The 13,150-nt window shown below is 42.0% G+C and overlaps 1 protein-coding gene across 7 annotated transcripts in view; it reads left to right on the top strand.

The window, feature by feature from the left end:
- Positions 1-13,150, top strand: part of phf14 (PHD finger protein 14) — a 260,453-nt gene that overhangs the window by 230,559 nt on the left and 16,744 nt on the right. For 4 of the 7 annotated variants that reach the window (XR_007486408.2, XM_049743153.1, XM_049743155.2 and 1 more), the window contains exon 17: positions 7,757-7,874. Coding sequence is in view for 6 of the 7 variants with exons in the window: in XM_049743153.1 (XP_049599110.1) it covers positions 7,757-7,874 (118 nt within the window). In the remaining variant the exon portion in view is untranslated. Of the gene's footprint in view, positions 1-7,756; positions 7,875-7,975; positions 8,545-13,150 lie in introns of those variants that run through there. The other 3 variants (XM_049743152.2, XM_068653256.1, XM_049743151.1) reach the window with 1 other exon arrangement.

The raw sequence follows: 13,150 nt of genomic DNA, 5'->3' as shown, positions 1-13,150 counted from the left end.
GCTAAAGTCGTAGTGGAAACTAGGGCTTGCTTAATTTCACAAAACGCCTGTTCAGCTTCAAGAGTCCACTGTAAAGTGGACGCCATCTTTAAATTTTCCTCATACATTATCTTAGAGAGCGGATCGAATATTTCAACATAATTTGGAATCCATGCCCTGCAATAGTTTGTCAACCCTAAAAACGACATTTGTTTTTTTGTTTTCGGGCGTGGAACTTGCAGAATGGCAGTCTTTCTGTCCTCAAATATTGTTCTAACCCCCTTTACTCAGCGTGTGCCCCAGGTATTTGACTTGTTTTTTTCCAAAGTTTCAATTTGTTTTTGTTTACTTTATGACCTTCTTCAGCCAAATGACGCAATAGGGCAATGGTGTCCCTCCTGCATACTTCTAGACTAGGGGATGCCAACAAAACATCATCCACATAAAGTAGAACCTGGCTGTCCCCCGGCGGCTCAAATGTGGACATACTTGATGTCATCACTTGAGCAAAAATCGTCGGGCTTTCGCAATAGCCTTGAGGCAATCTGGTATATGCATATTTCTTATTCTCAAAAGTAAATGCAAACCAATATTTGCTGTCTTTTTCCACCAGTATGGAAAAAAAATGCATTGCTAATGTGCACTACAGTGAACACTTCTGCATCAGGCCTCAACAAATTCAACAGAGTGTGTGGGTCAGGAACACACGGTGCTCTCTGTATCACCGCAGCATTTACTGCCTGTAGATCCTGAATCATTCTCCATCCGGGCATTCAATTATCACCCCTGCCTTCTTTAATGACTCAATAACCGGTTTAATGTCTTTTAAAGCATCCGGTTTTAATGGATATTGTTTCATACAAGGTCTGTATTCTGTTTTTGGTCTTGTTTGTACCCGTAATGCGCTTTTTGCAAGACCCACATCGGAAGGGTCCTGTGACCACAGTGATTTGGGTATTTCCTGTAATAATTTTTCGTCAGAGTCGAGGAGTCCCACAATTTCAAGCTCCTCCTCCTTTAATCAGTATAAATGTATCCCCATTTGTACTTGAATCATGCAATGGAGTGGTTTTCGGTACAATTCAGTGTTTGCACTGTATTCCAGTTCCGAATCCACTTTTTCCCAATCGGATGCCCCCCATGCTGTTTGTAAAACATTTCCCAAATCACTCCACTTTTCACTTTTACTTTTACATAGCGAGATGTGTGGAGGTTCCTGTTGCATACACAATGATCGTAATTTGTCTGTTAATTTGACTCCTGCCACCACTGTCAATATGCCATCTGAATACAGATAATCAACTGTGATTTTAGCCGGACTCACTTGCTCAAGGCTTTTTTCATATTGCGGATCAGGCCCCTCTGATATTTTATACCACATGGTTACGTGCAGTGCCTCACTTCCCATTTTGTCCAGTTGTTGTTTTATCATTTTGTGAGCAGATTGGGACAAAAAGCTCCCAGTCTTAGTGGGCATTTGATCAGGAATATCCAAAGTATAATAGTAAAACACTGGATCATGATTTTCAATTACACCCAATTGTTTCTCTAATAATTCCCCTCTCCTCCTGACCGCAATATTTACCAATTTTACTGGCACTAATGCTAACCCTAACTTTAACAAACCATCCCTTCCCAGCAAATTTACTCGACATTCCGGAATTATTAGTATCGGCATTTGACATGATTCACCCTGTGGATCTCTCACCCACACAGGGATTGTTTCTTCTACTACAGAAAGATGCCCTTCTGCAGTCCTAACAAACACTTTTTTCCCTGACATACTTGATCCCGAAATTGGTTGATTACAGGTTGTCTTACACGCCCCTTTATCATTCCAACATTTTCTGTCAGTCTTTTGCACTCTCCTGCAATAATGTACCGATTCCCTGTCCCGTCTTGAGTCTTTGTACAATTCCAAAAGCTTTCAAAGGACATTTCTGCTGAATGTGACGCTTGAGGTAGCTAAACTTCCATTCAGTCCATATTTTTCCCTCCGTAAACTCGCCCGCCACTTTGGCTTCACTGCATGTTTTGCATAGTAGACCTTTATCATTCGAAAAAGAGAAAATCACACCCAGTTTCACCGTTTTCTCTTTTATTTGCGCACACTCCGACAGCCAGTCCATCTTAAAAGATCCGCCGCATCTCTTATTTACTTTGGCTTGGCGAGTGGATGTGTTGCTGCTTGTTCGTTTCGCCATTATAAGGGGTTCGCTAACTCAACATTTGTATCTCTTGACTCTGCCGCACTTTTGTTAGCTAGCTAACCTGCAGGGCACATTTTCAGGCACTGTCAATGCTATGATTGGCTATGTAGCGTAGGTGAGCCATATATCATTCGCTGGACACCTGTCAATCATTGATTTACACAACAAAAAGGCACAGAAAGGAAATCATTCGTCCACTTAATTAAATTAGATTTCGTCTAACATTAGATATTAATCAATCAGTTTATGCTGACTTTTATTTTGTGTGCAGCATAGAGTTTCTTGTGCGCAGAGACTGCGTGAGCAGTGCGCAATTGCGCAGCTGCGCAGCTTAGAGGGAACAGTGCCTGTGATGCTATTAAAACAAGGAATTCAGACAAAAGCATCGCTGTTCCACTATATATAAACCACAACTGAACGTGATATCTAAGGTTTAAATGATTATTATGCACCATCCATTGTCAAATTACAATCAGCACTGCAGATCAAGGTCACCACAAACTGCACAAGCACAACAATAATCAAGCCACATCAAATCCCTGTTTTTCTGTTGATGGTACAAAGAGTATAATTGCAAATACTGGTCTGCTTGGCAAGCAAAAGTCAGATTTTTGTAATATGTTTGAATCCTGCCAGATTTAGGGACCCACTAGCCCCAACATGCATTACATGAGGTGAATTTACTATCAAAACCATTAAAGGAAGTGTAACTTTGTGATTTGTGTTTCTACTGGCCTGGTATACTTGAGATTTTAAACATTCTAACCGTTTCTAGAATGTGACTGACCTACAAACATCACAAGAAAAAAACTGCTCTGTGCTTTTATATCTCTTTGAGTATGTGGTATACCGTAATTTCCGTACTATAAGCCGCCCCGGACTATAAACCGCACCAGCTAAAATTTAGGGATATTTTAGTTTTTTTCTTACATAAGCCGCACGTGCAGTAGTACAGCAGCAACACGGAAGTGTACACGCGAGTTATTAACAAAGAAAGACTGGACACAGAAAGCTTTTTTAAAGTTTTAATAACCACGGGACCACGAAATAAAGAAAAGGGTGCCGCAACACAATGTCATCAACATCGACTGCTTTTAGCTTAAAAGCGACATCATATGCATTTATTTTGTCCCCCATAATGACGGTTTGTGTATAAAAGCTTCCTTTCAGTAATGTCCGTCTTGATCGCGTTCTGCATGATGCGCGAGATGTTCAAAACACAAACTAGCACGTCTTCTTTGGCGCATTATCTCTTCTTCGTCTGTCTCGCTCTTGCTTCCTGCTAGAGCGCCCCCTGGAGGCCGTAAAATCCATAAATACACCGCGCCGCCATTTAAGCCTCAGGGTTCAAAGTAACCTTCTGAATAAAATGCATTAAAAGTTCACATTCATTACAACGGCTTTGTGTAATCTCTGAGTCACATGGCAGACTAAGAGAAAGGGTTTAGAGCACAGGTGTCAAACTCAAGGCCCGGGGGCCAGATACGGCCTGCCATATCATTCTATGTGGCCCGCGAAGACAAATTGTGCATCAAATTCGTGTGTCATTACTAGAATTGCAAATTGTCTTCACTTTTAATAATATCTTTTTTTTTTAAATATTTGACCAGTTTTTACTCGTCTGATTTTAAAACGAGTTATTTGAGTTTGTTTTGTAGCTTTTACTGTATATAATATGAGGTGCTCATACATTCATTTGGGTTGACAGTCATAATGGCCCTCCGAAAGAAGCTATGACTATAATGAGGCCCGCGAAAGAAATGAGTTTGACACCCCTGGTTTAGAGCCCTTTGACGCAGGTCACCTAGCGTGCATTCCTACTAAAGCTCATAATAGTCACAAGCAAGACAGCCAGAATAAGCAGCAGTCATAGTAGTGTTTCAAAATAGTATTTTTGTTGTTGTTTTTTTCTTCAAGATACCGCACAACAGTGGTCCACAGCCTTTTTACGAGTGTATAAAAGTGATCAAGTCATCACAAAAATCACGAAAAAAATCTTATATAAGCCGCACCGGACTATAAGCAGCAGGGTTCGAAATTTTAGAAAAAAGTCGCGGCTTATAGTCTGGAAATTACGGTACTCAAGATGACCAAAACACCACACCACAGGTACATAGTATAATGATTTGTCTGTCCAATGCAAATTGTGAATAAGACATCACACGTCTGATGTACAACGTGGGCTGACCTGTGAGAACCAGCATGCTGTCACAGACATCCAGATTGTTCTAAAATCAAAAAAGCATTAGAGCAGTGATCCCCAACCTTTTTTGTGCCACGGACCGGTTACGCGTCAGAAACGTTTTCGCGGACCGGCCTTTATACAGGACTGTCTCAGAAAATTAGAATATTGTGATAAAGTTCTTTATTTTCTGTAATGCAATTAAAAAAACAAAAATGTCATACAGTCTGGATTCATTACAAATCTACTGAAATATTGCAAGCCTTTTATTATTTTAATATTGCTGATTATGGCATACAGTTTAAGAAAATTCAAATATCCTATCTCAAAATATTAGAATATTTGCTCAAACCAAGTAAAAAAAAGATTTATAACAGCAAAACAAAATCAAACATTTGAAAATATCCATTAATGCACTCAGTACTTGGTTGGGAATCCTTTTCCACGGATTACTGCATCAATGCGGCATGGCATGGAGGCAATCAGCCTGTGGCATTGCTGAGGTGTTATGGATGCCCAGGATGCTTCAATAGCGGCCTTTAGCTCATTTGCATTGTTGGGTCTGGTGTCTTTCAGCTTCTTCTTCACAATACCTCACAAATTCTCTAATGGGTTCAGGTCAGGGGAATTGGCAGGCCAATCGAAGACAGTAATGCCATGGTCAGTACACCATTTACTGGTGGTTTTGGCACTGTGGGCAGGTGCCAGATCATGCTGGAAAATGAAATCATCTCCATAGAGCTTTTCAGCAGACGGAAGCATGTAGTGCTCTAAAATCTCTTGGTACGCAGCTGCGTTTACTCTGGACTTGATGAAACACAGTGGACCAACACCAGCAGCTGACATGGCTCCCCAAACCATCACTGACTGTGGGAACTTCACACTGGATTTCAAGCAACTTGGATTTTGCTCCTCTCCAGCCTTTCTCCAGACTGGCGCCTTGACTTCCAAATGGAATACAAAACTTGCTTTTGTCTGAAAAGAGGACTCTGGACCACTCAGCAACTGTCTAGTGCTTTTTTTCCATAGCCCAAGTCAGACGCTTCAGAAGTGGCTTGACCATGGGAATACAGCTATTGTAGCCCATTTCCCGGACACGTCTGTGAACAGTGGCTTTTGATACCTGGACTCCAGCTTCAGTCCACTGTCTTTGAAGCTCCCTCAAATTCTGGAAGCGACTCTTCTTCACAATGCTGTTAAGGCTGCGGTCATCTCTCTTGGTTGTGCAGCGTTTTCTGCCATATTTCCCCCTTCCAACAGACCTTTTGTGGATGTGCTTTGAAACTGCACTCTGTGAACAGCTTGATCTTTGAGAAATGTCTTTTTGTGTCTTACCCTCCTGATGGAGGGTGTCAATGATGGTCCTCTGGACAGCAGTCAGATCAGCAGTGTTCCCCATACTTGTGATTTAGTTAACTGAACCAAGCTGAGTGTTTTTCAAGGCTCAGGAAACCCTTGCAGGTGTTTCGAGTTAATGAGACGATTCAAGTGATTAGTTGAATACCCTACTAGTATACTTTTTCATGATATTCTTATATTTTGAGATAGGATATTTGAGTTTTCTTAAGCTGTATGCCATAATCAGCAATATTAAAATAATAAAAGGCTTGCAATATTTCAGTTGATTTGTAATGAATCCAGAATGTATGACATTTTTGTTTTTTTAATTGCATTACAGAAAATTAAGAACATCACAATATTCAAATTTTCTGAGACAGTCCTGTATAAATAAACAATACATTTATATAAATGAATAATACACTTATAATAAATATATAAATACGATGAAATAAAATGATACGACTGGCATAAAAACAAGCATAAACAACATAAAATTAAAACTCACCATTACCTTGAATTAGTGGGAGCACTGAGCTTGTTTCTCAGAAATGAGCCGGTCCCATCTAGGCGTAATCAGAGACAATGACACCCGAAGGGGTTAAGGTTTGTCTTTAAATACAGGATGCTTGGTCTCCATGTGTCGAAGCAGTTTTGAAGGCTTCATTGCCTCGTTAGCTAGCCTGTCACCACATACGTATTATGCAGAGTGGGCTTGGTGCATCAGAGTCACCTGTGGCGATAAATCCATATTTTAAGTAGGACTCCAGAAATGTTCTTTTAAATGCAGCTTTCCTTTTCTTAGAAGTCGTAGCCTCTTCTTAGAAGTCGTAGCCTCTTCTTCTTCCGTCTCCTCATTGGGCTTTTTACCCTTTCCGAAGAAGCTTTCCAAACATCTCTGTTTCTTGCTCATATTTGCTTGCTTCGCGGGCTTGACTGAGGTGACATGACCGAGACGAGCGTCTTGACCTGAACCGACGGATGTAATTGGGAGAGAATTGCGAATTTTTTGTATATTTTTCAAATAAATTCTTACTCATTTTTGCTAGCTTTGCAGGCTCGACTGGGGAACCATGTCACGTGACCGAGATGAGCGTCTTGACCTGTATTAATTGATCATCGCTATTTTTTTATTTTTTTTTTATATGTGGCTTGGCGGCCCGGTACCAAGTGACCCACAGACCGGTACCAGTCCGCCGACCGGGGGTTGGGGACCCCTGCATTAGAGGAAATGATCCTGTTACTATCTAGTAATAATATTGCATTGGCAAACTCTTCTTGTCATTATGGTGAATGCCTTGCATATGTTATACAAACACGCAAACAAAATCAGTTGCTCCCCCATTTCTGAAGTCTAGCTACAGCACAATAAACATTAATATTAACATGTGCAATTTCTACCCCTGATTGTTTGTAGAGCAGCTCTGGGGCAAATATAACACATGCCCTACACCAAAGGCTCATCGGTCTGGATAATCTTTGTACGGTGTCCGATAATTGGGCCTATGATTACTCTGATGGGAAACCGGTAATCAGGTTCAAAGCATTCATGTCAACAATAATAAATGTAAAAATACTATAGCTGTCACCAGTTTTTGTAAAACACATCACCACTTCATTTTTTTTTTAATACTTAAAATGGAAATGGAAACCAAATGTCTGCTGCAAGATTTGTCAAACGTTCAATGTACAGTACATTTTGCCCTAAATAAAAATATTGATCTAGTTTTATTTCACGAATATACTACAAAGCTCAAGTTCATATCCTGTTTAACTTCTCCTGAGAACAATGCAGGTGCAGGATGTAATGGATTTATAATTGACACTTGGCCTGTATTTATGTGTCAGGTGACATGAACCAGTGGGCAGTCAATGGTTGTTTATATGGTACAAGGTTAATGAGGAACTAGGACACATTAACAAATTGCCAGGAAAAACAGATGCTTTTATGGTCGTCATCTATCATCACCCCCTGACTGGTCTCATCATTGAAGAATCCATCTTTATTTTCACCAGGCATAACGTCCCCTTCCCATGTGTGTCTCAGGTGTGATGAGTGTCAGCTTTGCTACCATTTTGGGTGTCTGGACCCTCCACTGAAGAAATCCCCCAAGCAGGCGGGATATGGTTGGATCTGCCAAGAATGTGACATATCTTCTTCTAAGGTGAGTGAATGTGCTTGCTTGAGATAATGATATGGAATTCCTTGAGAGTCTTGATGACCTGCTCCCTACATGTGGTGATATGCACACTTTCATCCATCCAGTTTCTGTACCGCTTTGTCCCCACGGGGGTCGTGGTCGTACTGGAGCCTATCCCAGCCATCATCGAGCAGTATGCGGGGGACACCCTGAACCAGTTGCCAGCAAATCGCAGGGCACACAGAGACAAACAACCATCCACATTCGCACTCACACCTAGGGGCAGTTTGGAGTGCTCAATCTGCCTACCAAGCATGTTTTTGGGATGTGGGAGGAAACCGGAGTGCCCGGAGAAAACCCACACTGGCATGGGGAGAACATGCAAACTCCACACAGGGAGGGTCGGAGATGGAATCAAACCCGCACCCTCCTAACTGTGAGGCGGATGTGCTAACCAGGATATGCCCACTTTTATACATGAAATTGGATCTTTGAGGTTAAACACAGACCATTCCAAATGTGTTTATATTTAGAATTATTTATATCCCAAACCCATCGGAAATAATGAAATTGGAAAGATCAAACTGTTACCTATATCTGTATCATTTTAGAAATTGTTATAAATTCCAAATGTGTTGTATAATGATAGGTTAACCACAGCGTAATCACATTAAATTGAAGTTGAGAAACTGAATTTAAGCAACCTTTTTAATGCTATTATGACAATCTTGTTGAGTCTTGAATGGTAAAAGTAGGGCTGTGCCTGGGGATCGCTGATGGTGGAGGGGCACAGTCGCCTGTCTTGTGTGCCGGCACTGTGAGTTCGATTCCGCATTGACGGTGTGTGTACTATGTGTGACAAAAACCTGGAAAAAAAACCTAAGGCTGGGCCTAAAATTCTTTCCATAGTATGAATTGAATATAATTCACATTAAGACATAAACATAAACTTAAGTATAATACATTGTTACATACATAACATCACCAAGTATGGTGCAAAATTACAGGCGCATGGAGTTGCCAATGTTGACTAAATATTTTTCAACTGGTAAATATGGACAAATGTACTTGCGGGTACCTCCAAACGTACTCAAAATCATAATGCAACGGGCTATTTAGTACTTCCGCATGCGCAAACACCGCGGCATTATGGGAGGAAAAATTGCCGAACAGAAAGCATGCACTGTAACCACAATGAAATCATACAATTCTAAATAAACCATTTTATTTACTTATTTTTTAACATACTGGTATAACCTAGGCCAAATGCTTAAAACAATACAGCCTTTATACCCACACATGCACAAGTCAATACACCGTGGCATTATGGGAAAAATGATGCGTTTGTAGCTTTTCGCTCCAAGTATGTTTGGAAGTACAGTGGAGCCTTAGTTTTCGAACAGAATCCGTTCCAGAAGGCTGTTCGATAAGTGAATCGTTCAAATTCCGAATTATATTTTCCCATAACAAATAATGGAAAAAAAATAATTCGTTCCAAGCCAGAAAAAAACGCCTTTTTTAAGCATGTTTTCATTTGCGCATTTTTGTCCAATCGCGCAACTGCACCGCGCTGGTCCCATTATTGTGACAGAGCCGTCGCTGAAATTTAGAAAATATTTTTAAAGTCCTGCTGCAGTTTCCAAAATTTAAGTGGACATCAGTGCGGAGGGAGCTTAATTTTGTCCGGTCGCGCAACCGCAGCGCACCGCCGAACGCGCAACCGTTGCGCGCCGCCGACCGCGCAACTGCACCGCGCTGGTCGCATTATTGTGACAGAGCGGTCGCTAAAATTTAGAAAATATTTTTAAAGTCCTAATGTACTTTCCAAAATTTAAGTGGACCTCAGTGCGCAGGGAGCTTAATTTGGTCCGATCGCGCAACTGCAGCACGCCGGGCGCTCAGTGTGGCATTGCTTGAGGCACGTGCACTCATAGGAGGCAGGTGAGGCAGTGCCTCACCTTGCCACCAGGGGCGGTAAAGGGTTTCCTCAGCTGTCACCATAAGTTGTTAAAAAATGAATAATATAATAAAACATAATATAGTATCTGTCCTATGGTTTAGGCTTTTAATGCAATTTTGATGTGTTTCCTATACATTTGGATCAATTTCATAGTCAAAATAGCTGTATTTCTTGTTCAAATAACAACGGGAGACGAGAATCATGGCGGCTGAGGCAGTGACAGGTAGTGCCTCTCAGGCATGCGTGTGAGAGTGTGCACCACTCACACACTGTACTGAGCGCGTGCAAACGGCGCGTGCTTGCAGTCAGCAGGAAAAAAAGGGTCTTGAGGCAGCCTGTACCTTTGCCTCAAAGATAGTGAGCCTGCCTCACCAACCCTCACCGCACGTCACTGCATTGCTTTAGGAGCCTCTTTGTGTTTTAGGATGGCTTTACTGCTCCCACTTGCTTCCTTTGGAGGCATGATTAGAGTTGATGCAATCCTCAGAGTAACGAGAACGTAATAACGAACGGAGTCAGTTTGCATGCGGGTCCTATCGGCTCATCTCGCGTGGTTCGACAACCAAATTTCGTCAGACATCCGAAGCAAAAAAATCTCAAATTTTTTGTTCGAATACTGATTTGTTTTAGAACCGGGACATTCGAAAACCGAGGCTCCACAGTGGAGTCCATTAGGACTTTAAAAATATTTTCTAAATTTTAGCGACCGCTCTGTCACAATAATGCGACCAGTGCGGTGCGCTTGCGCGGTCGGCGGCGCGCTACCGTTGCGCGTTCAGCGGTGCGCTGCGGTTGCGCGATCGGACAAAAATGCGCAAATGAAAAAATGCTTAAAAAAGGCGGGTTTATTTTTTGTTTGCAACGGATTAATTTTTTTTTCCATTATTTGTAATGGGAAAACATGATTTGGAATTGGAACGATTCACTTCTCCAACAGCCTTCTGGAACGGATTGTGGTCGAAAACCGAGGCTCCACTGTACAGTAGAGCCTCGGTTTTCGATAGTCCCAGTTCTCGAACAAATCGGTATTCCAACAAAAAATTCAAGATTTTTTTTGCTTGGGATGTCGGACAAAATTCGGTTGTCGAACCTCGCATCAATTCTAATCATGCTTCCAAAGGAAGCAAGTGGGAGCAGTAAAGCCATCCTAAAATACAAAGACGCTCTTAAAACAATGCGACAGTTAGCGCCCGGCTCGCTGCGGTTGCGCGATCGGACCAAATTAAGCTCCTTGCGCACTAGGTCCACTTAAATTTTGGAAAGTACATCAGGACTTTAATAATAATTATAAAGTAGAATAACAATGTGTGAAGGATTTCGCCTTTACACAATAATAATAATAATAAAGTAGAATAACAATGTGTGAAGGCCTTCGCCTTCACATAATAAAGTAGAATAACACTAATAAAGTGAATGGAGTAGAATAACATGTGTGAAGGCCATCACCTTCACACAATAATAATAAAGTGAATGGTGTAGAATAACATATGTGTGAAGGCCATCGCCTTCACACAATAATAAAGGACAGGAATAACAATAGTGTGAAGGTCTTCACCTTCACACTAATAATAAAAAAGATCAATAAAAAACAGACATGATAGGGGACGGGTTGGGGATCGTGAAGGGTGATACATGATAAAAACAACAAACAATGACAGCAATAATTTCCAGTGAAGATGAGGTTTTTCCTCAATACTCCAGTCCAATTTTAGTGTGTGAGTGAAAAACCTGCGGCAAGATGTTTCAATGCAGGAAAGGTCTCATGCGGTCCCTCTGCCTTAGGCGACCAGAATGCTATCAATAAAAAATAAAAATAAAAACACAGAAAATCATTGTATCCATCACTTGCGAGACGTTTTTGATGGTCAAATCATCAGGTTTCTGTAAAACATGCAAGGCTAAACAGCATCATCGTAATCGTTTTTCCGCAGCGCGTCATAGTCATCACATTTGACATGTCTGATATGTTGTATTTGCACCTGTGCTATGGTAGAAGATAAAGATCTTGATACAGCAGACTTCAAACACGGGACAACACAGGTTGCAAATAAGCATAATAACACCAGCACGACAAGCACAGGAGTCACAAATTTCAACAGCAGTTTCCACCAGTTTCCAGAGAATAGCCATGAAAAGAAATCCCATTGATGTGGGACTTTGTCTTTTGACATGGCCTGCTGTAAGTTCTTCAGTGAATTCATGGCATCGTTGATGTGTGTGTCATTTTCTCCTGGTATGTACGCGTGTGCAACAGGAAGTCCCAATAATGTGGTGCACGCCACCTTCAGCTGCAGTCATCAAGTCCAGAACCATCCTGTTTTGCAAGACCATTAGCCTAATAGCCGGAATCTCTCTGTTTTGTCCATCATTGACCTGCAGCGAGAGATTCACAAAAGATTGGAAATGATAGTTCAGTGTCTCAATGTAGAGTGCTTGTTTTCCAACTCCGATCCAAGGAAAAAGCGAATGAACAACTTTGTCTCCGACGGACCATACTTTATGGTCGTCTGGAACATTCGCACCCCAGACAGGGTCATGAGGGTCAAAGGTTGCAACAGCCCTGCGTCGACGTCCAGAAGAGTTGTGTGCTGTCATCAGCTGACGATGTTGTATCCTGTAGATGTGGTCTGTCACCCACACTGGTGCGCACACTCCTGTCCAGTTGGCGGGCAGCATCGGATAAACTTTGTGACCACAAAGCCACCAGCCATTCTGTATGAATTAGGTCTTGTTTGATGGTGCAGCCATGTTGGTAGGAGAGCCTTTACGCCTTGAAATGGCTCTCCCATCCTGGCACTCAGCGGTGATGTCCAAAGCTCCCATCCAGTTTCCTCCTGGAAAGCAGTCGTTAATGCATTTGTGGGTTTCATTTTCTTGGATGAAACACGTGTAGTCAATTCCAGGTAGCCTTTTTGTTTAGGCCACTTGTGGCATCTATCGTCCTTCAACAGTCACATTGGGACTAATCCAAAAGAGTTCGATCACAGGTTCTTTTCTGTGAGTCCAGGGCAGTAGGGGTAGCGTCACTGTCTGTGACAGCACGGAGTTTAAATCCAACTCCTCCGACAGAGGTTATGCATTTCGCTTCGGTGACAATCATTGTTCTGGCCTCCAGGTGAACTTGCGTGGAGGAAGGGGGGGAGTTTGGAACACACAGCATCCCTCCTGTGTGTGGGATCGCACAGTGAACGTCACACACCGGTACCAAGTGTTGGTTTCGTAAGGGTTTCTGGGGTCCCATGACCAGTCCTCAAAGATCTCATCATGTGACCATCTTCTTCCAAGGTCGACATTGTCACTTGGTCTATTCAGACGAGCCCATAGACCACAGCACGCTTCA

Source organism: Syngnathus scovelli, chromosome 15 (genome assembly GCF_024217435.2).
Source record: "Syngnathus scovelli strain Florida chromosome 15, RoL_Ssco_1.2, whole genome shotgun sequence".
NCBI classification, from domain to species: Eukaryota; Metazoa; Chordata; class Actinopteri; order Syngnathiformes; family Syngnathidae; genus Syngnathus; species Syngnathus scovelli.
Note: the sequence above shows the minus strand (reverse complement) of the source record. Positions and strands in the feature narration are given on the sequence as shown.